The sequence below is a fragment of the Dendrobates tinctorius genome, unplaced genomic scaffold (genome assembly GCF_039654945.1).
Source record: "Dendrobates tinctorius isolate UK_male_01 unplaced genomic scaffold, ASM3965494v1 ptg000196l, whole genome shotgun sequence".
NCBI classification, from domain to species: domain Eukaryota; kingdom Metazoa; phylum Chordata; class Amphibia; order Anura; family Dendrobatidae; genus Dendrobates; species Dendrobates tinctorius.
Genome location: NW_027361863.1, coordinates 8,984,877 through 9,012,590, shown reverse-complemented (window position 1 = coordinate 9,012,590; position 27,714 = coordinate 8,984,877). Strand labels below are relative to the sequence as shown.

At 48.8% G+C, this 27,714-nt stretch overlaps 1 protein-coding gene across 1 annotated transcript in view; it reads right to left on the bottom strand.

Moving 5' to 3' along the window:
• RRP12 (ribosomal RNA processing 12 homolog) overlaps positions 1-27,714 on the bottom strand; it is a 73,308-nt gene that overhangs the window by 34,043 nt on the left and 11,551 nt on the right. Inside the window, exons 13-21 of the mRNA XM_073552868.1 lie at positions 22,207-22,321; positions 21,978-22,120; positions 21,779-21,900; positions 21,149-21,213; positions 2,090-2,252; positions 1,394-1,548; positions 1,154-1,215; positions 890-983; positions 246-404 (exon numbers count right to left, since the gene is read on the bottom strand). Coding sequence (XP_073408969.1) covers positions 246-404; positions 890-983; positions 1,154-1,215; positions 1,394-1,548; positions 2,090-2,252; positions 21,149-21,213; positions 21,779-21,900; positions 21,978-22,120; positions 22,207-22,321 — 1,078 coding nt within the window. The remainder of the gene's footprint in view (positions 1-245; positions 405-889; positions 984-1,153; positions 1,216-1,393; positions 1,549-2,089; positions 2,253-21,148; positions 21,214-21,778; positions 21,901-21,977; positions 22,121-22,206; positions 22,322-27,714) is intronic.

The following is a 27,714-nucleotide window of genomic DNA, read 5'->3' as shown; positions in this document are numbered from 1 at the left end:
AGCTGTCCAAGGAAAAAAAAAATCTGCATGTCAGAATTTGATGAGATCTTCAGATCGCACTCGGCCATACAAGTCAATAAGTGGGTGGGAAACATCGGACTGCACTGACAGAATGCAGAAGATCTAATCAATCTAAGACTTATCGTATTTGTACGCCATCTTCCATCATCTGACTCCTATGTAAGATAAAAGAATATGTTCCTAAATATCGATGGTGGACTCCATGGCTGAAGTCAGACGCTTACCCTTTTGGCTGGGGATGAGGCACTTTTCAGTGATCCCAAAAGACTTTTCTTCAGATCCTCCAAATTGTTATTCACAAAGGCTACACACGGAGACCTCTCCCCTCCGCAGATCTCCTCCAGGATACGGTACGCCTTTTTCTGCACACTGTGGTTTTTCTCCTGATATAATAAAATAAAAATTAGAGAATTGTTTTTTTTTTTTTGCAATACTAATTTACTTCTAAACATTGAAAACTTATCTGCTCAATTAAATTTTACAAAATTGTTGATGGCAAGCAGAGAAAATGAAAATGGTGAGGACCTAAGGGATATAATAAAATCAAGTTGCCAACTTCTCCTTAATAGGCTTTAATTAAAACTAGGAAATCTCTTAACCCCTTCCCAAGATATGATGTATGTGCAAGTAACACATCGTCAGGTGCTGAGCCTGCAAGCGCACACGGCAGGCGACGCCTGTGTGATACAGCCGCCACCGGCCTATAATAAAAGCACAGATCAGAGCCATTTAATCACTGCACTGAAAATGCAGCTGTCATATTAAATCTCATGAGCCAGTCAGGCTGACGGTGCCCTGCTGTGTGCACTTAGCCAAATACATAAACCAAGTGCAATTCCCCCTAAATATATAATGACGTCTCACTGACCTCAAGAAACGGTAAAATGGTCTGATACACCCTGGTCATTGATGGCTCATCTGCATATGGCGCCATTGCAGTAATGATATCCAGCACATACAGCCTAAAAAAAAAAAAAAAGGAAGACAAATAGTTCTGACAACGAAGTATCAGCAAAGTTTTATTTCCACACTTTCAGACTGGCTGCTCCGTATTTAAGGAATCTGGTTCCCAAAACTCATCGTATGCCTATAATATAAGGGTAGAAATACCCCCATAATTCCAATAACTCACTTCTCATTGTCCTCCTTCGTTGACGCCTTGACACTGGCTTTTGATAATAAATCGCAGACGAGCTGTAAATGAAGAAAAATAAATAAATTGTAAAAAAAAAAAAAAATCAGGTGGTGAAACAACTCGTCCGCCACCGCAACATGTGCAAGCAGATAGACCAAAGAAGAAACTAACAAACGAACAAACGACTGAGTGAGTGAATGAATGAGTGAGAGAATGAGTGAACACTTAACTTTTTACCTGCTGGTCTGTTAAAGTCAGGTACGCCCGGATAGTTTCCATCACGGGAAACTTCTGTGTCGCGCCCTCTCCTGGTTCAGGCGCTTTCATGTACACGTTGAACAATATAGGAAGGTAATTCTTGGCTAATCGGCTCACTTCTGCTTTATCGGCCTCTGAGCAAAGAGTGAAAAAGAATATTAACTCAAGCAGCTGTTTGTTATTCTGTTCCCTTAATCCTGGCGGATTAGGTGGGGGGCGATTAAAGCTTGTTCGGTTCTGCTCTACATGACAATATGGATCAGGCAGTGGAGCGGTCAGGGGTATGATTGTGGTTCTCTTGACAATACAGGACAAATAGGATGGAAGTAGAACATTTTATGGCGATGTTGGTGATGACGCACTTGCACTTTAGTAATTTCCCAGATCTGGAGACAGAAAACCTCTCTTACAATCCCGTACATACGACCAGTCAGCATTACAGAAAGCTTGTGATGGAATTTAATCCCTCGCAGACTTTTCCTTTTTTGACTTCGTTTCTACTTCACCTTCTTCAAAGAACCCTTGTCCCCCCCCCCCCACCCATCTGGAACAAACAGTCGCCATGTTGGAAGCCTATTAGATACCAGCCATACTTGAGTTATTTAAGAAATTAAACTGTTGTAATTGGAGCTAAATGCCCCACGAGGACCAGTGCAAAAGCTCCGGTAGTCCTACCTGCTTCACATCCTTTGTTAATTAACGTGCGGAGAGCTTGACAACAGGTGAGACGGAGGTCCGGCCGGTCTAAGATAATCATTCCCAACGTCTTTGCAATGTTCTTAAAACAGACGGCCACATCGGTAGGTCTGGTGCAGAAACCGGGCAGCATCGTCCAGATCTATAAATATACAGACATAACATTAGCAAAGTGTGATGGGTGCAGGTCTCATCTCCCTGCTAGGAGCGACAGTCAACCCTCTGATATCGGACCACATACAAGCAGAGAGTATCAAGGGGCTGGTTGCCGCTACTAGCAGACCGTACCCCCTGATGCGAGATGTAATGTCCCATAAGGGAGGGGGAGCAGTGAGGAGCAGCTTCAGCATTACAAAGAATTACAGGTAGTGTGAGGGTGGAAAACAGCACTATTCATGTTATCCTAATAGTTTATGAAGGTATGGCCATTACAATAATTTTTTTTATCTCCCCAGAGTATCCCCTTTAACCCCTTCACCCCCAAGGGTGGTTTGCACGTTCATGACCGGGCCAATTTTTACAATTCTGACCACTGTGCCTTTATAACTCTCGAACGCTTCCATGGATCCCGGTGATTCTGACATTGTTTTCTCGTGACATATTGTACTTCATGTTAGTGGTAAAATTTCATTCAAATAACTTGCGTTTATTTGTGAGAAAAACGGAAATTTGGCGAAAATTTTGAAAATTTCGCAAATTTCCAACTTTGAATTTTTATGCCCTTAAATCACAGAGATACGGCACACAAAAAACTTGATAACTAACATTTCCCACATGTTTACTTTACATCAGCACAATTTTGGAACCAAAATTTTTTTTTGTTAGGAAGTTATAAGGGTTAAAAGTTGACCAGCGATTTCTCATTTTTACACCACCATTTTATTTTTAGGACCACATCACATTTGAAGCCACTTTGAGGGGTCTATATGATAGAAAATACACAAAAGTGACACCATTCTAAAAACTGCACCCCTTAAGGTGCTCAAAACCACATTCAAGAAGTTTATTAACCCTTTAGGTGCGTCACAGGAATTTTTTTGAATATTTAAAAAAAAATGAACATCTAACTTTTTTTCATAAAAAAAATACTTCAGGTTCAATTTTTTTTATTTTACCAAGGGTAACAGGAGAAATTGAACTGCAAAAGTTATTGTGCAATTTGTCCTGAGTACGCAGATACCTGATATGTGGGGGGGAACGACTGTTTCGGCGCATGGCAGAGCTCAGAATGGAAGGAGCGCCGTTTGACTTTTTCAATGCAAAATTGGCTGGAATTCAGATTGGACGCCATGTCACGTTTGGAGAGTCCCTGATGTACCTAAACAGTGGAAACCCCCTACAAGTGACCCCATTTTGGAAACTAGACCCCCCCAAGGAACTTATCTAGATATGTGGTGAGAACTTTGAACCCACAAGGGCTTTACAGAAGTTTATAACGTACAGCGGTACAATTAAAAAATCATATTTTTTCCACAAAAATGATCTTTTCACCCCAATTTTTATTTTCCCAAGGGTAACAGGACCCTAAAAGTTATTGTGCAATTTGTCCTGAGTACGCTGATACCCCACATGTGGGGGTAAACCACTATTTGGGCGCATGGCAGAGCTCGGAAGGGAAGCAGCGCCATTTGACGTTTTTGGCTGGAATTGAGATCGGACACCATGTCGCGTTTGGAAAACCCCTGATGTATCAAAACAGTGGAAACCCCCCACAAACGACACCATTTTGGAAACTAGACCCCCTAAGGAACTTATCTAGATGTGTGGTGAGAACTTTGAACCCCCATGGGCTTCACAGAAGTTTATAACATAAAGCCATACAATTAAAAAATCATATTTTTTCAACAAAAATGATCTTTTCACCCTCAATTCTTATTTTTCCAAGGGTAACAGGACCCTAAAAGTTATTGTGCAATTTGTCCTGAGTACGCTGATACCCCACATGTGGGGGTAAACCACTATTTGGGCGCATGGCAGAGCTCGGAAGGGAAGCAGCGCCATTTGACGTTTTTGGCTGGAATTGAGATCGGACACCATGTCGCGTTTGGAAAACCCCTGATGTACCAAAACAGTGGAAACCCCCCACAAATGACACCATTTTGGAAACTAGACACCCTAAGGAACTTATCTAGATGTGTGGTGAGAACTTTGAACCCCCATGGGCTTCACAGAAGTTTATAACATAAAGCCATACAATTAAAAAATCATATTTTTTCCACAAAAATGATCTTTTCACCCTCAATTCTTATTTTTCCAAGGGTAACAGGACCCTAAAAGTTATTGTGCAATTTGTCCTGAGTACGCTGATACCCCACATGTGGGGGTAAACCACTATTTGGGGGCATGGCAGAGCTCGGAAGGGAAGCAGCGCCATTTGACGTTTTTGGCTGGAATTGAGATCGGACACCATGTCGCGTTTGGAAAACTCCTGATGTACCAAAACAGTGGAACCCCCCACAAATGACACCATTTTGGAAACTAGACCCCCTAAGGAACTTATCTAGATGTGTGGTGAGCACTTTGACCCCCCCAGTGCTTCACAGAAGTTTACAACGCCCGGGCGTGAAAATAAAAAATTCATATTTTTTCCACAAACATGATCTTTTAGTCACCATTTTTTTATTTTCCCAAGGGTACCAGGAGAAATTGGACCCCAAAAGTTGTTGTCCAATTTGTCCTGAGTATGCTGATACCCCATATGTGGGAGAAAACTACTGTATGGGCACACGTCGGGGCTCGGAAGGGAAGTAGTGACGTTTTGGAATGCAGACTTTGATGGAATGGTCTGCGGGTGTCATGTTGCCTTTGGAGAGCCCCTAATGTACCTAAACAGTGGAAACCCCCCACAAATGACACCATTTTGTAAACTAGACCCCCCAAGGAACTTATCTAGATGTGTGGTGAGCACTTTGACCCCCCCAGTGCTTCACAGAAGTTTACAACGCCCGGGCGTGAAAATAAAAAATTCGTATTTTTTCCACAAACATGATCTTTTAGTCACCATTTTTTTATTTTCCCAAGGGTACCAGGAGAAATTGGACCCCAAAAGTTGTTGTCCAATTTGTCCTGAGTACGCTGACACCCCATATGTGGGAGAAAACTACTGTATGGACACACGTCGGGGCTCGGAAGGGAAGCAGTGACGTTTTGGAATGCAGACTTTGATGGAATGGTCTGCGGGTGTCATGTGCGTTTGGAGAGCCCCTGATGTACCTAAACTATTGAAACTCCCCACAAGTGACCCCATTTTGGACACTAGACCCCCCACGGAACTTATCTAGATGTGTGGTGAGCACTTTGAACCCCCAAGTGCTTCACAGAAGTTTATAACACTCGGACGTGAAAATAAAAAAATCATTTTTTTCCACAAAAATGATATTTTTGCCCCCAATTTTTTATTTTCCTAAGGGTAACAGGAGAAATTGGACCCCAAAAATTGTTTTGCAATTTGTCCTGAGTAGGCTGATACCCTACATGAGGGGGTAAAACACTGTTTGGGCGCATAGCAGAGCTTGGAAGGGAAGGAGCACCATTTGACTTTTTCAACTCAGAATTGGCTGGAATTGAGATCAGACGCCATGTTGCATTTGGAGAGCCCCTGATGTGCCCAAACAGTGGAAACCCCCAATTCTAACTCCAACCCGAACCCCAACACGCCCCTAACCCTAGCCCTAACCCTAGCCCTAGCCCTAACCCTAATCCTAGCCCTAACCCTAACCCTAGCCCTAACCCTAGCCCTAACCCTAACCCTAACCCAACCCTACCCCAACACACCCCTAGCCCTAACCCTAGCCCTAACCCTAATGGAAAAATGGAAATAAATACATTTTTTTTATTTTAATATTTTTCCCTAACTAAGGGGGTGATAACGGGGGGTTTGATTTACTATTTATGGCGGTTTTTATGTTTGGCGGCTGTCGCACGCTAAAAGACGCTTTTTATTGTAAAAATAGTTTTTGCATCACCACATATTGAGAGCTATAATTTTTCCGTATTTTGACCCACCGAGTCATGTGAGGTCTTATTTTTTGCGGGACCAGTTGACGTTTTTATTGGTACCATTTTCGGGCACGTGAAATTTTTTGATCGCTTTTTATTCCGATTTTTGGGACGCAGAATGAACAAAAACCAGCGTTTCATGAATTTCTTTTGGGGGGGGGTGCGTTTACACCGTTCCGCGTGCGGTAAAATTGATAAAGCGGTTTTATTCTTCGGGTCAGTACGGTTACAGCGATACCTCATTTAGGTCGTTTTTTTATGTTTTTGTCGGTTTTATGCAATGAAAACTATTTTATATAAAAAATAATTATTTTTGCATCGCTTTATTCTGCGAGTTATAACTTTTATTTTTTCGCTGATGATGCTGTGTGGCAGCTTGTTTTTTGCGGGACAAGATGACGTTTTCAGCGGTACCATGGATATTTATATGCGTCTTTTTGATCGCGCGTTATTGCACTTTTTGTTTGGCGGTATGATAATAAATCATTATTTTTTGCTTCGTTTTTTATTTTTATTTTTTAAGGGGTTCGCTAAAGGGGTTAACTAATGGGACAGTTTTATAGGGCAGGTCGTTACGGACGCGGCGATACCTAATATGTGTACATTTATTGTTTTTTTTTATTATTATTTTAAAAAAATGAATTTATTGGGGAATATTTTTTTTTTTTTTTTACTAATTTATTTGGCGATTTTTTTTAATTTATTTTTACACTTTTTTTTTAATTTTTTTTTTACTTTATTACATAGTCCCAGGTGGGACATCACTGTCCTGTGACAGATCGCTGATCTGTCACATCACAGATCACTGTGACAGATCAGCAATCTGTCACAGGCAGTGCACAAGGCTTCCTCATGCCTGCGCTTTGCAGGCACTGAGGAAGCCAGCTTCCCCAGGCCCCCGAAGGCCCCCGTCGCCATCTTGGATTCGGGGGCCTGGAGGATAGGAGTCCCCCGCAGCAGCGCTGCACATTGCGCTGCCGTGGGGGGCTCAGGGAAGCACGGAGGGAGCCCCCTCCCTGCCGATGCTTCCCTTTAACTCCCGGTACACCGCGATCGCGTTTGATCGCGGTGTGCAAGGGGTTAACGTGTCGGGGGCGGTCCGTGACCGCCCCTGACACATTGTGCCGGGTGTCAGCTGTGATAATCAGCTGACACCCGGCCGCGATCAGCGGCGCTCACCACGTGGGCGCCGCTGATCGCGGTAGACGTACTATCCCGTCCCCGGTCATACGGGCCCGGGTACCGTGGACGGGATAGTACATCTCATGTCAGGAAGGGGTTAAAGTCCCATAGGAGGACTATGTAAAAGTTTAAAAAAAAAAAATTGCAAAAAATTTAAAACAAAAAAATATTAAACCAATAAATAGGTATATTTATGTTAATAAAATAGGGAGTTTTGTGTACTCACCGTAAAATCCTTTTCTCCAAGCCAATCATTGGGGGATACAGACCATGGGTGTTATGCTGCTGCCACTAGGAGGACACTGAGCAAAAAACAGACAAGTTTAGCTCCTCCTCTGCAGTATACACCCTCTGCTGGCTCTAGCTTGAACCAGTTCGGTAACAAAGCAGTAGGATCTCATAACCAAGAACAAGAGTAGAACATGTCAACTAAAGAACAAACATAAGCCATCAGGCTAACAGGGTGGGTGCTGTGTCCCCCAATGATTGACCCGGAGAAAAGGATTTTACGGTGAGTACACAAAAATCCCTATTTCTACTTCGCTTCATTGGGGGACACAGACCATGGGACATCCTAAAGCAGTCCCTGGATGGGGAACAACCCAACAGATGAAACCCCATGAACCAACAGGCTACAGATGTGTTACTGCCGTTTGCAGAATCTGTCTGCTGATGGCCACATCTGCAGAAGCCCGAGTGTGAATATTGTAGTGCTTTGCATAAGTGTGCGGACAGGACCAAGTCGCAGCTTTGCGAACTTGTTCCGCCGTTGCTTGGTTGCGAATGGCCCAAGAAGTGCCCACCGCCCGAGTGGAATGTGCTTTAATCCCCACTGGGATAGGCTTGCCTCTGACGCGGTAGGACTCCTAAATAGTCAAGCGAAACCACCTGGCTATTGTGGTCTTAGAAGCGGCTAGACCCTTCCTGTGCCCCTCTGGAAGCACAAATAGTGCATCTGACTTGCGGAAAAAACGCTGTCCACGAACCGCCTCAGAGCTCTCACCACATCTAGAGTGTGAAGAGCCCCTTCGATACAAAGGACTGGTGCCGGGCAAAACGAGGGCCACACAATGTCTTTGTTCAGATGGAAGAAAGAGCCAACCCTGGCCAGAAAAGATGGGAACGGCCTTAAAACCGCCGTGTCTTGGTGAGAAGATAGGAAAAGGCTTGACAGGACAGAGCTGCCAGCTCAGAGACCCGTGTGATTGACATAATAGCAACTAGAAAGGCTACTTTCCAAGAAAGAAAAGTCAGTGATACGTCCTGCAGAGGTTCGAAAGGAACCTCCTGGAGAACCCCCAGGACCAAAATATTAAGAACCCATGACTCCAAGGTCCTGTCATAGGCAGGTATCATCTGGGAAATTCCTTGAATAAAGGTCTTCACCTGTACCCTGGTAGCAATTCTGCGTTGGAACAGCAAAAATACGGTTGAAATCTTCCCTTTGAGCGAACTGAGCGCGAGGCCTGACTCCAAACCAATCTGGAGGAAATCCAAAATGGATGGAATGGAAAAGACGAGAGGTGAATGTCCGCGGTGTCTACACCAAGAGAAAAATGGGTATTACACCTACCGGTAATTCGGTTTCCAGGAGTTCATCCTGACAGCACCATGGAGGACGTCCTCCTCCTCCTTGCAGGGACAGGAAAAGCACACGAGAGGTTAAAAGGTCCCACTCCACCCCCTTTCCCTCAGCGTTTTGACAAGTACCACATCATGGATAGATGCAAGCGACAATTCTTTTATTAACCAAGTCATATTACAGCATATGAAATAGCATACATATATGGGGGGAACTAACCGTGCTGTCAGGATGGACTCCTGGAAACCGAATTACCGGTAGGTCTAATACCCATTTTCCAGGATGTCCCCCTGACAGCACCATGGAGAATACCAAAGAAACCACCTCAGGGTGGGATTACTGCCTGGAGAACCTTTCTCCCGTAAGCTGTCTGCTGGCCGGCTAACACATCTAGTTTGTAATGCCTGCAGAAGGTGCTTGCCCTAGCCCAAGTTGCGGCCCTGCAGATTTGCTCTAACGATGCGCCCGCTCGTTCGGCCCAAGATGCTGAAAGGGCCCTGGTAGAATGAGCTTTTATCCCTTCTGGGCAGTCTACCCCTGAAGATGAGTAAGCCTTAGTGATTACTGTGGTAATCCACCTTGCAATGTATGGTTTGGAAGCTTTTCTGCCCTGGTTCTTACCCCCAAACAGAATAAATAGGTTATGGTCTTTCCTCCAGGTATGAGTGGCCTCCAGGTAGTCAATTACCGCCTGTCTAACGTCCAGAGAGTGTAACGTCCTCTCCTTTACGTTTGATGGGTTCTCACAAAATGATGGTAGCACAATTTCCTGGTTACGATTTTGGCCGGATGCTACCTTGGGAATGAAGGCTGGATCTAGTTTTAATATTATATGGTCCTCCCGAATCTGTAGATACGGATCTCTAATGGACAGGGCCTGAATCTCCTCCACTCTTTTAGCTGTGGTAATGGCCACTAGAAATGCCGTTTTCCAAGTCCGTACTGAAATGGGCATATCCCCCTCCAGAGAATAGGGTTCTTTACAAAGGGCCGTGAGGACCAAATTAAGGTCCCAGGGAGGGGACAGCTGTCTGATAGTGGGGCGCAGTCTCTGGATGGTTCTTACGAACCTGACCACCCAAGGATGGGAGGCCAGGGGGTAGTCCATGTAAGTACTCAGAGCTGAAATCTGCACTTTGAGAGTGCTAGGTTTAAGACCCAAATTAAACCCTGCCTGGAGGAAATCCAGGACTCGAGGGACATCGGGGATCCCTGCTATGACCTCAGACCCGCCACCTTCCAGACAAAATCTCTTCCAGATTTTGTAATATATAGCCTTGGTTACAGGTTTTCTGCTGGCCTGGATGGTGGATATAACCTGATCCGATAGGCCTCGGGCTTTCAAGATGTCCCGCTCAGGATCCATGCTGATCGGTGCCCTTCCTGGGTCCTGGTGTAAGACTGGACCCTGGTGGATGATGTCCTTCCATGGGGGAAGTTCGATTGAGTTTCCTGCGGCCATGGCTCCCAACAGTGGGATCCAGCTCCTCTTCGACCAAAACGGGGCGATTAACATGACCCGTGCGCAGTCTTCCCGAATCTTCCAGAGTACTGCTGGAATGAGCGCCAATGGTGGTGTGAAGGGTTAATACTAAAATCAGAGCTTAAGTTTCACTTCTCCATTTCTCTGTAAGGTTTTGTTTCTTAATTTTTGTTGTTGTAAGATAAATTTTTATAATTGGCATGGGCTGTCATGAAACCAGACTGTTCTCATCAGGTACAAAGATAAGGGAGGGGGGATAGGTAAAACTCTGAAGAATATGCCATTATACTACTTTCTATGTTATTTAGGTACGGACATATATGTAGTTTCCGGTTTTCTTGCAATATTATTGGCTTATAAAGTGAAATGATTTTATTGGTAGATGAGAACCTTGCATAATTAAGCAAAAGATTATAAAAGATGTGACTAAAATAAAGGGGCTTAGTGATCTGCCTCGATCCTCCCGTACAGAGACCCCAGTCTCCGTGTGGTCATTTGAGTTGCTAGCAACACTGGAATAATTTGGAAATCACTGGCTCAACCGTGAAGGGTTAATTTAGCCCTCCCTAAATAGCTACCTCGACAGTGGGAAAGCGTAAGAAAGCGGCTCGTCCCAAGTCTGACTGAGGGCATCGACCGCCTCTGGTTCGTCTGATGGGTTCAGGGAATAGAATTCTGGGCACCTTCGAGTTTTTTCTTGTGGCAAACAGGTCTATCCGGGGAGTTCCCCAGCGGCGGCACAGTAGTTGGAAGATCTTCTGGCTCAGTTCCCATTCAGTTGGATAGATCTCTTGCCTGCTCAGGTAGTCTGCTACGATATTCTGTGAGTCCTCCAAGTGCACTGCAGTTATTGAGAGGACTGTATTTTCTGCCCAGGAAAATATCTTGGCCGCCAGGTCCTGTAATGCTCTGTGTCTGGAGCCTCCCTGATGTCTCAGGAATGCTACCGCCGTCACATTTTCCGACAAAATTTTTACGTGCTGGTTCTTCAGACGAGACCAGTTTCTTCTCAGGGCTTCCCAGACTGCATATAGTTCCCAATAATTCGAGGATTTGTGGCTGATATCTTCGGGCCATCTGCCCTGAAGGATTATTCCTTGCAAGTGAGCTCCCCATCCCCACGAGCTGGCATCTGTGGTTATTACTACAATTGGAGAGGGGATCCACGGGACACCGGTCCTTAAGTTTCTACGTTGGGTCCGCCAATGTAAGGACCTTCTTGCCCCTGCAGATAGATGTATTGTTCTGTCCAGGGATGGCTGGTGATGCTTCCACACTGCAAGGACCTCTCTCTGCAACAGTCTTGAGTGGGCCTGTGCCCACCTCACACACGGGATGCATGCTGTCATCACGCCTAGGACCTGCATGGCTGACCTTATGGTAACCCGGTGTCTTAGAAGCTCTGCGACTCTCCTCCTTATCGATTCCTGTTTCTCCCTTGGCAAGAAAGATGTTCTGCAAGTGGAATCTAGGAGCACTCCTAGAAATATCTTCCGGGTTTCTGGTGTCAGATGTGACGTCTTTCGGTTCACCACCCAGCCCAGGAATTCTATTACCGAAATGGTCTGATCTCTGTGTCAGGCCAGGGTTTCTGGAGATCAAGCCACTAGAAGTTCCCTGGTTTCTTAAGTAGGCTACCACTTCCGCAACCAGCTTCGTAAAGATCCTGGGGGCCGAGGCCAGGCCAAATGGGAGGCATTGGAACTGGAGGTGGAAGGTACGGTCCGGTAGACTTACGGCAAATCTCAGAAGCTCCTGTGAGGCCAGATGGATCGGGACCTGGTAATAAGCACTCTTCAGATCGAGAGGGCACATCACTGAATCCCTGTCTATCAGATGGACCGTCGACCTTATCGACTCCATCCGGAATCGTTTGTATGTGACCCATGCATTCATTGGTTTCAAATTTATTATCGTCCGAGCCTCCCCCAAGGGCTTCATTATTGAAAACAGAGAAGAGTAGTGCCCTCTGCGTAACTCTGACGAGGGAACCGGAAGTATAACCTCTGAACTGGTTAACTCCTGGAGGTCCCGGAACATTGCTGAGTCCCTTGTTATGGGAGAGGGAGAGATGTATCTCTGGGGCGGGGAAGAGGTGAGCTCTATTTTGTAGCCCTCCGCTATGGTTCTTAGGACCCATCTGTTTTTGGTGACTTGTTTCCAATTCTCCGCAAATAGACGAAGCCTGCCCCCGATACAGATGGCATCACTGCCTTCTAGATCTAGAGGTAGATCCAAAAAAGGAGCTCCTGGTCTGGTTGTAGGAACTTCTATAGGTTCCTCTACTGGATCTTCCTTGGTCTCTAAATTCAGGTTGTTTACGAGAGGGCGCTCTTCTCCGAAAGGGCTGAAATCTCTTGGGTTTTTCTTCCGGGAACCCCTTCTTACTATCGGAAGCAAACTCTAAGATGTCATCTAGGGCTTGACCCAATACTCTGGACCCTGAGAAGGGGATGGCGCATAATTTATTTTTGGAGGAGTTATCCCCTGACCAGGATTTTAACCAGATGGCTCTACGAGTCGCATTGGACAGGGAGCTATTCCTGGCCGCAAATCTCACCGACTCGGCTGAAGTGTCGGCTAAGAAGGCGGTGGCGGACTTCATAAGGGGTAGAGAGGCCAATATCTCTGCCCTAGGGGTCTTGCTGACTAGGTGTTCCTCCAATTGTCCCATCCCCAGGAACATGGATCTGGCAACTGAGGTGGATGCTATATTAGTTCTTATCAGGGCCGCCGATGACTCCCACGTTCGTCTCAGGAGGATGTCTACTTTACGGTACATGGGGTCTCTCAGGCTTGATGAGTCTTCAAATGGAATGGACGTTTTCCTCGCGACCTTAGCCACCGGAACGTCGATTTTTGGAATTTCTTCCCATGCCCCGATGTCCTCCGGATTGAACGGCAGGCGACTCCTGAACTCCCTGGACATCACCAGTCTACGTTCAGCCTCCTTCCATTCCCGTTGTATCATTGCCCAAATATGGTCACTTATTGGAAATGCTGTCTGCCGCTGAGATGTAAGCCCCCCCAAACATTAGGTCCTGTCTGGTTTGTGGCCGAGGGAGCTCTTCGACCTGCATGGTGTTTCTTACAGCCTGTACGAGCTCATCGGTATCCTCGACCGGGAACAGGTATCTTCTGCCCGGTTCTTGGTTCTCTAACAGTAGCACGCCCTCTTCCTGGTCTGAACCCTGTATGTCCGATTCTTCTTCCGAGCCCGATTCCAGTTCGCCCTGTTCAGACTCCCACCTAGGTCTCTTACGACTTGGGCCTGGACTAGGGGGCTGCCGCTGTGTAGCAGTGGACAAAGATGTCTGCATCTCCTCACGGATCAGGGTTCTCATTTCGGACAAGGAAGGAAGGCTGTTCATCCCTCACCACTCTGGCTGTACACGTGCCGCAGAGGGATTTGGTGTAAGCGTCCGGTAACTATGTGGCATATGGGACAGCGGATGGACTTCGCCGAGGCCTTGACTGGCTTTTTTGTCGCAGATAGGGGCGCTGGCGGGGTACCCTTATCCTAGATAGCACAGAATGGGGATAGTCAGGACCGGGACCAGGTGTCAGGGTGTAGCTCTGCGCACTAACAACTGCGTCCTCACTTCTGTCCTCCATGTTGTCCTCGGGTATCCTTTCTGCCGCTGTGGCGAAGAACAGTGCTTGCGTTCCCAGACAAACGCAAGGCTGCTCCTTTATCTCTCCTCGTGCCTCGCCGCGGTTTTCCTTTGCGTTCCACCTTGGAACGCACGCCGGGACCCGGTGCTGCCATCTCCAGAAGTGACGCTCTCCCAGGCCACCCCCGCAGGCGCCGACTCAGACGTCACCGGAAGTGACGTTTCTAGCGCTCTCGGCTGCTTCCGCGTTCACTCCTGGAACGCACGCTAATGCTGGGCGCCGACGTCACCGGAAGTGACGCTGCCCTCCTCTGCTGCTGCTTCCTAGCTCGCTTTACGGGCGTCCCAGCCCCCGGCGCTGACTTCCACCGGCCGCTGTCCCCGGTCCTTCCTTGCCGCTTCCACTTTACAGTGGAACGCAAGTCTCCTGGGCGCCCCCCTGGAATGGGAAGATGGCGCCTGAGCCGAGAGCCTCCCACCGGGAGGATCGGCTCTACCCAGAAGCCCGTCCGCTCCTGGTCTCTGGGGCAGAGGGACTCCCAAGGAGGGAGTTTCGGCCCTGGGCCACTTGACAGGGAGAAGGATCTTGGACCAGCCGCACGATCCCCGAGCCCTCCGGTAAGCTGCGCAGCGCTGCTCTCATCTGTCCCTCCATGCAGGGACAGGGAAAACACTGAGGGAAAGGGGGTGGAGTGGGTGGGACCTTTTAACCTCTCATGTGCTTTTCCTGTCCCTGCAAGGAGGAGGACGACATCATCCATGGTGCTGTCAGGGGGACGTCCTGGAAAAAGGACTTCCAGGTGCGATGATAAATGCGAACCAATGCGGGGTTACAGGCATGAATCATGGTGGAAACTACCTGTTGGGAGAACCCAGCTTAGGTTAGGACCCAGGATTCAAAGGCCAAGCACAGGGCCCCTGAGAATTGGTGGCAAATCAGGCCCTGGGAAAGTAGGACTGGACGATCCGGCAATCGCCAAGGAACGTTGGTGATGAGTTGCACTAGCTCCGCGTACCATGCCTGGCGTGGCCAGCTCGGAGCAATTAGGACCACTGGAACCCCTTCCGCTCTGATTTTCCTGATGAGCCTCGGAAGAAAAAGGAGCGGAGGAAAAAAACGCACGGCAGGTGAAACAGATTCCACAGAAGACCCAGTGCGTCTGCCCCGATGGCTTCGGGGTCTCAAGACCGAGCTATGAACTCTGGGACTGTGGCGTTTAGCCTTGAGGCCATCAGATCCACATCCAGCGTCCCCCAGCAATGACAGATCTGCTGAAAGACCTCTGGATGAAGAGACCATTCCCCCGATGCAAACCCTGATGGCTGAGAAAGTCTGTTGCCCAAATCTCTACCCCACCCCGGGGGAGATGATCGAATGGTTCCTCTCGGCCCAGCGGAGAATGTGATCTACTTCGTGCATGGCCGCCCTGCTGCTGGTGTCTCGCTGACTGTTGGTGTACGCCACCGCCGTTGCGATGTCCGATTGGATTCTGATGGGACGACCTGTCAGGAGGTGATGTAACCACAGAAGAGCCAATTTGATTGTTCTTATCTCCAGAACGTTGATCGGGAGACGTGAACTCTAGAGCAGACGAGCGGCCCTGGGCAGTGTGATGACGGAATTCAGCTTCCCAGCCGAGAAGGCTGGTGTCGGTGGTCATCACTAGCCAAAATACCAGGAGGAAGGATCCCCCTGACTCACAGAAGACCTCAATGTCCACCATCTGAGGGTCTGCCTGACCCGCTTAGACAGACAAATCCGACGATCGAGAGAGAATGGCTCCAGTCCCAGGCCGTCAGAAGCACGTGTTGCACAGAACGGAGATGAAATTGAGCGAATGGCATCGCCTCCATTAGGAATCTTTGGTGAGAGGGAAAAATCAGGATATGAAGGTAAGAATCGCGAATGTCGATGGATGTTAGGAACTCCCCCTTCTCCATCAAGGTGATGACCGAGTGGAGAGACTCCATTCTGAAGTGACGAACGCTGATGAACTTGTTTAATACTTTTAGATCCAGTATGGGACGCACCGTTCCGTCCTTCTTTGAAACCAAAAATAGGATTGAGTAGAACCCCTCGAACATTTCGCTTTGCGGAACTGGAACAATGACTCTGTCCTTGCGGAGAGAGTCTATGGCTCGGTAAAGGGGTATTGCCTGCGTCTCTGTTTTGGGGGGACAAGACCGGAAAACCCGTTCCGGGGAGCGAGAAGAAAACTCTATTTTATATCTGGAGGACACCAGATCCCTGATCCACTCGTCATAAACAACTGAGAGCAAGGCCTGACAGTACCAAAGTAGACGTCCGCCAACCTTGTTGGTGCCACCTGGATACTGCAACGAGTCATTGTGCCGAGAGTCTATGGGATCTGGATCCTTTGGATCTAGACTGTTTCGGTCTGCTCTTCCAGGAATGATTGGGTCTATACGAGATCTGGGAACCTTTGACCTTATGCGATGAGCAGCCTGGTCCTGACGAGGCGGTCATAGTGGGCCAGAGGCGAACTTGCTGTTGACTATGAAAAGGACTACTAGCCTTTCGTTGTGGAAGGAATTTACTTTTCCCTCCAGTAGCGTCGCAGATAAGTTGGTCCAGTTTTTTGTTGTTTGTTTTTTTTTTTTTTAAATAAGCAACCGCTCCGGTAAGGCGGAGAGGTCAATGATTTCTTGGAAGCGGAGTCCGCTCGTCACTTTCTGAGCCATAGTGCCCTCCTGATGGTGAGGCATTTGCGGCTGCCGAAGCCGTGTAGTTAGCCGCATCAAGAGAGGCCTGTACCCATCTTCCCAGCCTGAGAGATCTGGATAGCCAGACTTGTCTCAGGGGAAGGTTACTGTCCTGAATGGCTTTAGTCCGAGCCTCTGCCCCAAGTGACCATGGCTTTAGCCACCCAGGTCGCAGCGAAGGATGTGAGGAAGAGCTGATCCAGAGGCTTCAAAGACTGACCGAGCAAGGTTGTCAATCTGTCGGTCAGTGGGATTTTTAATTGAGGAGCCATCAGACAAGGCTAACAGCGTTTTGGATGCGAGACGCGATACAGGAGGGTCCACTGAAGGGCACTCGATCCAATCTTTCCTTAGATCAGGAACAGAAAGGTATCTCGTTTCAAGAGGCCTTTGCCCTGTAAAAAATTTATTGGTCCGATTCCTATGTTTCTGAACAATGTCCTTAAATTTGGGGTGATTGACAAACACCCTATGAGGCAGTTTAGTCCTTTTAAAGAACACCGTGTGATCTGAGGTGGACGTAGCGTCCTCTTCCACCTTCACAGTTTTGACCCCCTCAATGAGGGAATCAACCGTCTCATGATATTCCTGCAAGTCCAGGTCTATGAACCCCTCAGTCTCGTATTCTGAGTCATGTTCAATGCGAATCCCTGGAGAGGGGGAGTGAGGAACGGAACTCAAGAACGCCGAAGCACGAGAGTGCCCGGGGGACGTGGTATGGATCAGTTTTCTGGAAGCCTGTGCATTCTTAAACAGAAAACTGCCCCTGCTCGCCGATGGCTCCCGCATAGCTTATGGACTCTTCACAGCAAGCAAAAGGATGCCCTGACTTGAGGAGGGATTCCTGGAGGGGCTCTATTGCCTTGGCCAGAGGAGCCATAGACTGTGACAGAGACATAACCCACTCCAGGGGACTGGGTCCACTAGGGTCGGGGGCTCCTGGACTCATACAGGGTCAAAGGTCTTGCAGAACGGGGTATTGTGGCCCCAGGGCAACAAACTGTGGCAAGTGGTACATGAAGCGAAAAGTTTTGCTAGGCTTTTGGATACCTTAGATTGTGACATAATGTACCCTTGACGGTCCCTGTAAGGTAGTGCACTGGGGGAAAACAAGGGGGCAGGCAATACTGCAGAGAAAGGGTTAAACTCAGTTATGCAGCTTACCCAGGTCCTGTGTCCCTCAGCGCTGCTCACAGCGCTCCTGTCAGCAGTTTCTTCCGGGAAACTGCTCCCCGCAGTCGCCAGAGATCGGGGTCATCTGCTGTAACTAGGGAAGATGGCCGCCGAGAATAGAAAGGGCGCTTCTTGTTGAGGATGAGAAGCGCCAGAATTGTGGGAGGAGCCGTCAGCCTGTGGGCGGAGTTACAAGATGCGGCCTAGTCCAGCTAGAAGCCAGGGACTACATTTTCTAGGCCCAAGAGAGCCGAAAAAAATATGGGATATCACCGCCGGAACCCGTGACACCCCTCCCTCCCATGGCACCAGGACCCTCTGCGCCCCCTATACCGTGCCCTCCTGCCGCCACCCGACGGTGCACTTACCCGATGTGCCACTGCATATGTAGCAGAGCTGGGTGCTGCAGGATGTACCACCGCAGATGTAGCAGAGCTGGGTGCTGCAGGAGGTACCACCGCATGTATAGCAGAGCTGAGTGCTGCAGGATGTACCACCACAGATGTAGCAGAGCTGGGTGCTGCAGGTTGTACCACCGCAGACGTAGCAGAGCTGGGTGCTGCAGGATGTACCACCGCAGATGTAGCAGAGCTGGGTGCTGCAGGATGTTGATGTCACATAGTCCACCCTCAATCCACCATCCCTTTGACAGGGAGGTGGAGAAGGAATTGTCCGCCTCCTTCCATCATCCGCTTTGAAACAGTGGTGATGCAGTGGGGGTTGCACGGACACCAATAGATAGGGGCCTCTGTATATCGTTGAAAAAAAAAAAAAAAAAAAGGCAAATTGTCCGGCTATAGGCCTGGCTCCAGGAGAGGCTACATGGAGGCGACACTCCATGTGCTCACCTGTTGCTGGTGTGGGGAGAACAGGACCATGAAGGAACCGTCGCTCCTGAAGTAAGCTCAAGCAGGAGAGGGTACGGGGAGGCGACACTCCGCGTTCTCACCGGTTGATGATTTGGGGGAGATCGGACCCTTGAAAGGATCCGTCGCCCCCTTCACTCAGCTAATTAAAAAATAAAAATTTACAGAAAAATCAAAAAGGAAAATAAAAATGTTGGGGTCTGAAGCCAGACTCAAGTGCCTCCTACAGACAATAAGCAAGAACTGGTTCAAGCTAGAGCCAGCAGAGGATGTATACTGCAGAAGGAGGAGCTAATCTTTTCTGTTTTTGCGTAGTGTCCTCCTAGTGACAGCAGCATAACACACATGGTCTGTGTCCTCCAATGAGGCAAAGGAGAAATAATTACACATATTTGGTATCGCAGCATCCAGAATGACCTGACCTATAAAACTCACTATTTCACCCCTTCAGTGAACTACATAAAAAATGTGGCAAAAAAAAAAAAACTATGGTTTTTCATCATACCACCAAAAAAGTGAGAGAAAATGTGATCAAAAAGTCAAATAGAAATATAAGTGATATAGCTGAAAACGTCATCTTGTCCCTCAAAAAATAAGCCACCAGAGATACAAGAACTTGTGACAGCAGCCAAACATAAAAGACGTTATAAATCTGGTACTGCTGTAAAAGCACCGACCCGAAGAATAAAGTCGCCATATCACTTACACTGCACAAGGAACGGTGGAAAAAATAAAACCAATTCTTCACCTGTTTTGTTCATCCTGCCTCCCAAAGGTAGCAGTAAGGCTCGGCACACATTTATCCTGCGCTCTGCCCTGAGCGCTTACACAGAGGTTTCCGTGTAAATCTCTGAAATACGTGACTCAGACGGAACCTCTGGCCAAAGATTCCCTAAAATGAGGCAGATGGGGGCACTGTGGACGCCGTCTGACTTGTGATCAAGCTTTGTCCGTCTATTTAGGATTGCATAAAAATGCCATTGGACACAGTTTTGGGCATTTCTTAAAAGGACATCGCTGAACAGAGGCCAGACGGAGTCCAGAGTAAATCTGCTGCCTCATTATAGTGAATGGATCCATCAGGGGTTTCATCTGGATCACGTCACTCAGTGATTTAGATGAAAACCCCAAAGTAAGTGCTCAGCGTAGAGCGCCAGATAACTGTGATCCCAAACGTTACGTAAAATGTTCCCAATAAAAGCCAGTTCCCACTCAGGTCTGTCATCTGTTAACGGAAATATAAGGGACTTCCACGTTACTGGTAGTACTAATGTTCTGGAAAAGCGAAATGGCTCTTCACCCCACAAAAGAAAATCCGCAAATTCTGCATTCCAAAATCCAAATTACCCCACAGTGTACCTAAGTCACATATAGCATCCACATGTTTGGCATTTCTGAAGCAATGAGAGCCCACCTAATTTACAGGTGCATGCTTCCAGAAGAACGGGCTGGGCACTGCAACATACTGGTAACTACAAGGGCAGTTTGCAATTTTCACTTGGCAACATCCACTGCTGCCTGTTTCTAGAAAACACCCATGGAGTCAACATCATCACTACATCTGTAGATACCGTATATACTCGAGCATAAGCCGACCCGAGTATAAGCCGAGGCCCCTAATTTTGCCACGGAAAACTGGGTAAGCTTATTGACTGAAGTATAAGCTGGGTATGCTTTGTCCCCTCATCCCTGTGCTGCTCTGTGTGGCTCTCCCTCCTCCCAGCATGCATGGCTCGGCTCCTCCGTCCCATCCTTCTATGTATGGCTCAGCTCCCTGTCCTCCTCAGTGCTCCCCCCCCAGTCCTCCTCAGTGCTTCCCCCCCAGTCCTCCTCAGTGCTTCCCCCCCAGTCCTCCTCAGTTCTCCCCCTCCCCCCCCCCGTCATACTCACCCTCCTTGTGTCATCGCTGCACATCCCTGCATCCTCCGTTGTCCTGGGGCCGGCAGCTACTTCCTGTATTGAGCGGTCACATGGTACCGCTCATTAAGGTAATGAATATGCCTCCACACCTATGGGAGTGGAGTCGCGTCCATATTCATTACCTTAATGAGCGGTACCATGTGACCGCTCAACACAGGAAGAAGCTGCCGGCCCCAGGACAACGGAGGATGCAGGGACGTTTCAATTTTTAATTTTTTATTCTGCTGACAAGTGATTGACAGTGACATTTAAATGGTTAAACAGCAGCGATAGGAGCAAGCTCCAGTTTCTGCAGATGTATCACACACTGAATATGCGATTTTCGGAATTTTTTTTTTTATATGAGGTATAAAAGGTAGCATACATTGGTAAAAATATGCCCGATTATCAACTTTGCTTAGAAGCTCATATACTTGATGCACAATATAGACAAGACTTCTACGGTAATCCTACATACTCCTTATATAGCGCTGAGTGACCCAAGATAACACTTACCTGCCATTGAAGTGTCTCATAGATCTTGGCCTCCAGACTTCTCCCAGCCTCAGCGAAGTCACTGGCTATGAAAAAAAAAACATCAGTATCAGACCCCAAAGTCTATAAAACTTTTTTTATAAAAAATATTTTAATTTTCTAATTGCAAATTATATATGAAAAATGCTACATTCAGACAGGATGCTGAACTTTCACAATCCAACACATGCTCTGTGCACTCTCCTTGATGCATTACCTAATTAAAAAGCAGAAGGTGGGATACTCTGCATCTCTCTATTGCATGTATGGAGGACAGGCGCTGCTAATATCGGTGCAATATTTACTACGACAGGTTCACAATACCTATAAGCCTTGCTCAAGACCAGGCAAATACCTGGCAGGCAGCGTCGCCTAAATCTTATGCAAAAGTGCAGAATGGCCACCTATAAATATTTTCTATACATTTTTTTAATTTCCACTGATCATTATTAATTACCCCAAGTAACGACGCAGGACATCCATGCACTTACTGGCAGCAAGCAGAGTACTTAAGGGATTGCTTGATGAAAAGTATATTAGAAAGATGTAAAACTTCTCCCTATTCATTGACCATATATACAAATACATCGGATGTAAAGACATTGGAGTCACCTCGCTTCTTTAGCTTTTCAGCCAGGGGCAAGAAATATCTGGTAAAGAAATCCAGTTCTGTGTTCTTCACATAGTCCCGGATCACAGGCACAAGCCAGCTGCGCGGGAAGTCGGAGATGTCCCTGAAAGAACAGGACACCGATAAATATCGGATCACGTCGGCAGACAAAGCCGCCCCAGACCTACATACGATGCTTACTCTGTGCCGTCAATCTGCAGGGGGACGGCTCTCAGGACCACCTCGGGCCCCATGTTCTCCACCGCCACTCCCACAGCACGGTCCAGCTCTGCAGTGTGAGGGAAGTGAGCCGATATCCGCAGGTCAGCGAGAGTCTGCAAACACTGCAATGGACGATGGTCAGAAAATCAAAGAGCACAGGAGAAGAGACATAACTCTGCCGCCATCATCCAGTCCATGTATACATTACCTTCTTCATAATGGGGTGGCAAAACTTCCCAGCGGCCTCAAAAAAGCTCTGTAACACCTGGAGGACAAAGACCCAGGAGGCATGAAACTTGTAGGAGAGGCCTTCTTCTACAAACCTGGAGAGATAAGCATAAGACATATGACTAGTAACATACACTGGTATCGGGGCATACAGTCATGGCCATCGTTATCCGACAAGTAATGACAAGCCTCTTATCAAAGGCGAACTGCAGCACAGAAGGGGTGAGGAGAGTCACTTTATTTGGCCGGAAATTAGGGGACGGTGAGACTCCTGATTAAAGGAAAATTAGTTGGCCCTTAAGTTACTTACACTGGGGTGTACGGTGTCTTGCCGTATCCCCGATAGTCACTGCCACAGTCAAGGGTCCATGAAGCCATGCCAATCCAGTGCAGCAAGTAACGGGGGCGACCGACGAGCAATAAGCAGTCAGGCTCGTCCTCTTCACTCACTGCTGCGGTCACGTACCGGAAACACTGACCAGAAAGCTCAGCAGCAAGGACCCAAAAATGGAGCCGTGGATTGTGGAACTGGGGCTGATGTGAGTCAGTAACGTTGGAGCTATAGTCCGTCATCTTCCCCAGTTCATTAACAGGCACATTTTCTTTGTTCTTCCATAAGTGCAGTTTTAAAAACTCAAATAGTTTATGCCTTCAATTGTGTTCCCCTTTCCACAGCAATTATTTTTGTCTGACATGTTTTGATTTTTCCGTCTGGTGTTGGGCTAGAAACAGTTATGCAGACCGGCGGTGGCTTTTGGGTTGTTTTTTTTTTTATAATTCACACATTGTCCACCCCACCACCACCATATGGTCAGTAAAGACCTTTGGGGGCATTTCAGTATATTTTTTATTGACGGTTTTCCCTGTTACTGAGGGCTGGTACATTGTCCACAGTTACAGGGCAAATTCAGTCTCATGGCTGCACAGTAGAAATGATCTGCCTCTCTTAAGACGAAGCAGCTCCTACTGTCACTCAACAGCCGGCAATCGTACTATCATTGGATCTATAGGAAGGGGACTAATCCTAAGGCCACGTTCACACATCCAGTATTTTACGGTCGTATTTGTAAGTGAAAATCAAGAGTGGAACAATCAAAGGAAGAGTATAATAGAGAAACACGTCACCACTTCTGTATTTATCACCCACTCCTGGTTTTGGCTTACAAATACGGATGTAAAATACTGACCAAATACTGACTGTGTGAACGTTGCCTATCTATAATAATAAATGCCCTAACCAGCTTCCGGTTGTAACAACTTCCGTCCAGTTGTAACCGGTGACGTCACCACACACACACGCACATGTTAACCCTCAACACACCACACCGCCTCAACACACACTCCTCTCACCTTTCACCTCCACTCATGTCCACTCACTTTCACTCCACATACGTTCCTTTCTCTCACTCCGTTTCTCATACTCACACCGTCATCGTCGCTGCCCCCACATCTTCCTCCGCCGCCGCGATCCAGGATCCAGACGTTCTCCAGGCCGCCATCTTGGATTTCGTGAAATCCCGCGATATTCAAGAAGGCGTCGCCGCAACAACATGTCGCTGGCGTGGACGACATCGGGATCCAAAAAGATGGCGTCGGCGAAATCTCGCGAGATTTCGCCGACGCCATCTTTTTGGATCCCGATGTCGTCCACGCCAGCGACATGTTGTTGCGGCGACGCCATCTTGAATATCGCGGGACTTCACGAAATCCAAGATGGCGTCCCGCAAGAACATGTCGCTGGCGTGGGCGACATCGGGATCCAAAATGGCGTCGGCGTAATCTCGCGAGATTTCGCCGACGCCATCTTTTTGGATCCCGATGTCGTCCACGCCAGCGACATGTTGTTGCGGCGACGCCATCTTGAATATCGCGGGACTTCACGAAATCCAAGATGGCGTCCCGCAAGAACATGTCGCTGGCGTGGGCGACATCGGGATCCAAAATGGCGTCGGCGTAATCTCGCGAGATTTCGCCGACGCCATCTTTTTGGATCCCGATGTCGTCCACGCCAGCGACATGTTGTTGCGGCGACGCCATCTTGAATATCGCGGGACTTCACGAAATCCAAGATGGCGTCCCGCAAGAACATGTCGCTGGCGTGGGCGACATCGGGATCCAAAATGGCGTCGGCGTAATCTCGCGAGATTTCGCCGACGCCATCTTTTTGGATCCCGATGTCGTCCACGCCAGCGACATGTTGTTGCGGCGACGCCATCTTGAATATCGCGGGACTTCACGAAATCCAAGATGGCGTCCCGCAAGAACATGTCGCTGGCGTGGGCGACATCGGGATCCAAAATGGCGTCGGCGTAATCTCGCGAGATTTCGCCGACGCCATCTTTTTGGATCCCGATGTCGTCCACGCCAGCGACATGTTGTTGCGGCGACGCCATCTTGAATATCGCGGGACTTCACGAAATCCAAGATGGCGTCCCGCAAGAACATGTCGCTGGCGTGGGCGACATCGGGATCCAAAATGGCGTCGGCGTAATCTCGCGAGATTTCGCCGACGCCATCTTTTTGGATCCCGATGTCGTCCACGCCAGCGACATGTTGTTGCGGCGACGCCATCTTGAATATCGCGGGACTTCACGAAATCCAAGATGGCGTCCCGCAAGAACATGTCGCTGGCGTGGGCGACATCGGGATCCAAAATGGCGTCGGCGTAATCTCGCGAGATTTCGCCGACGCCATCTTTTTGGATCCCGATGTCGTCCACGCCAGCGACATGTTGTTGCGGCGACGCCATCTTGAATATCGCGGGACTTCACGAAATCCAAGATGGCGTCCCGCAAGAACATGTCGCTGGCGTGGGCGACATCGGGATCCAAAATGGCGTCGGCGTAATCTCGCGAGATTTCGCCGACGCCATCTTTTTGGATCCCGATGTCGTCCACGCCAGCGACATGTTGTTGCGGCGACGCCATCTTGAATATCGCGGGACTTCACGAAATCCAAGATGGCGTCCCGCAAGAACATGTCGCTGGCGTGGGCGACATCGGGATCCAAAATGGCGTCGGCGTAATCTCGCGAGATTTCGCCGACGCCATCTTTTTGGATCCCGATGTCGTCCACGCCAGCGACATGTTGTTGCGGCGACGCCATCTTGAATATCGCGGGACTTCACGAAATCCAAGATGGCGTCCCGCAAGAACATGTCGCTGGCGTGGGCGACATCGGGATCCAAAATGGCGTCGGCGTAATCTCGCGAGATTTCGCCGACGCCATCTTTTTGGATCCCGATGTCGTCCACGCCAGCGACATGTTGTTGCGGCGACGCCATCTTGAATATCGCGGGACTTCACGAAATCCAAGATGGCGTCCCGCAAGAACATGTCGCTGGCGTGGGCGATATCGGGATCCAAAATGGCGTCGGCGTAATCTCGCGAGATTTCGCCGACGCCATCTTTTTGGATCCCGATGTCGTCCACGCCAGCGACATGTTGTTGCGGCGACGCCATCTTGAATATCGCGGGACTTCACGAAATCCAAGATGGCGTCCCGCAAGAACATGTCGCTGGCGTGGGCGACATCGGGATCCAAAATGGCGTCGGCGTAATCTCGCGAGATTTCGCCGACGCCATCTTTTTGGATCCCGATGTCGTCCACGCCAGCGACATGTTGTTGCGGCGACGCCATCTTGAATATCGCGGGACTTCACGAAATCCAAGATGGCGTCCCGCAAGAACATGTCGCTGGCGTGGGCGACATCGGGATCCAAAATGGCGTCGGCGTAATCTCGCGAGATTTCGCCGACGCCATCTTTTTGGATCCCGATGTCGTCCACGCCAGCGACATGTTGTTGCGGCGACGCCATCTTGAATATCGCGGGACTTCACGAAATCCAAGATGGCGTCCCGCAAGAACATGTCGCTGGCGTGGGAGACATCGGGATCCAAAATGGCGTCGGCGTAATCTCGCGAGATTTCGCCGACGCCATCTTTTTGGATCCCGATGTCGTCCACGCCAGCGACATGTTGTTGCGGCGACGCCATCTTGAATATCGCGGGACTTCACGAAATCCAAGATGGCGTCCCGCAAGAACATGTCGCTGGCGTGGGCGACATCGGGATCCAAAATGGCGTCGGCGTAATCTCGCGAGATTTCGCCGACGCCATCTTTTTGGATCCCGATGTCGTCCACGCCAGCGACATGTTGTTGCGGCGACGCCATCTTGAATATCGCGGGACTTCACGAAATCCAAGATGGCGTCCCGCAAGAACATGTCGCTGGCGTGGGCGACATCGGGATCCAAAATGGCGTCGGCGTAATCTCGCGAGATTTCGCCGACGCCATCTTTTTGGATCCCGATGTCGTCCACGCCAGCGACATGTTGTTGCGGCGACGCCATCTTGAATATCGCGGGACTTCACGAAATCCAAGATGGCGTCCCGCAAGAACATGTCGCTGGCGTGGGCGATATCGGGATCCAAAATGGCGTCGGCGTAATCTCGCGAGATTTCGCCGACGCCATCTTTTTGGATCCCGATGTCGTCCACGCCAGCGACATGTTGTTGCGGCGACGCCTTCTTGAATATAGCGGGATTTCACGAAATCCAAGATGGCGTCCCGCAAGAACATGTCGGTGGCCTGGAGAACGCCTGGATCCTGGATCGCGGCGGCGGAGGAAGATGTCGGGGCAGCGACGATGACGGTGTGAGTATGAGAAACGGAGTGAGAGAAAGGAACGTATGTGGAGTGAAAGAGTGAGTGGACATGAGTGGAGGTGAAAGGTGAGAGGAGTGTGTGTTGAGGCGGTGTGGTGTGTTGAGGGGTAACATGGCAAGAGGTGTTAACGACGTCGGCGAATCGCCATCTTGCATTCGTGAAATTGCGTCATTTACCTCACGCCGACTTGCTGTGCGGACGCTTGGCATTGCCTGTACCACCATAACTACTGCTGCCTTGGTCCTATGCCTGTTTACTGCCGGTGTCTAATTACAGGGCCAATTTGCCTATACCGCCATAACTACTGCTGCCTTGCTCCTCTGCCGGTGTCTAATTACAGGGCTAATTTGCCTCTACCGCCATAACTACTGCTGCCTTGCTCCTCTGCCGGTGTCTAATTACAGGGCCAATTTGCCTCTACCGCCATAACTACTGCTGCATTGCTCCTCTGCCGGTGTCTAATTACAGGGCTAATTTGCCTCTACCGCCATAACTACTGCTGCCTTGCTCCTCTGCCGGTGTCTAATTACAGGGCCAATTTGCCTCTACCGCCATAACTACTGCTGCCTTTGTCCTCTGCCGGTGTCTAATTACAGGGCCAATTTGCCTCTACCGCCATAACTACTGCTGCATTGCTCCTCTGCCGGTGTCTAATTACAGGGCTAATTTGCCTCTACCGCCATAACTACTGCTGCCTTGCTCCTCTGCCGGTGTCTAATTACAGGGCCAATTTGCCTCTACCGCCATAACTACTGCTGCCTTGCTCCTCTGCCGGTGTCTAATTACAGGGCCAATTTGCCTCTACCGCCATAACTACTGC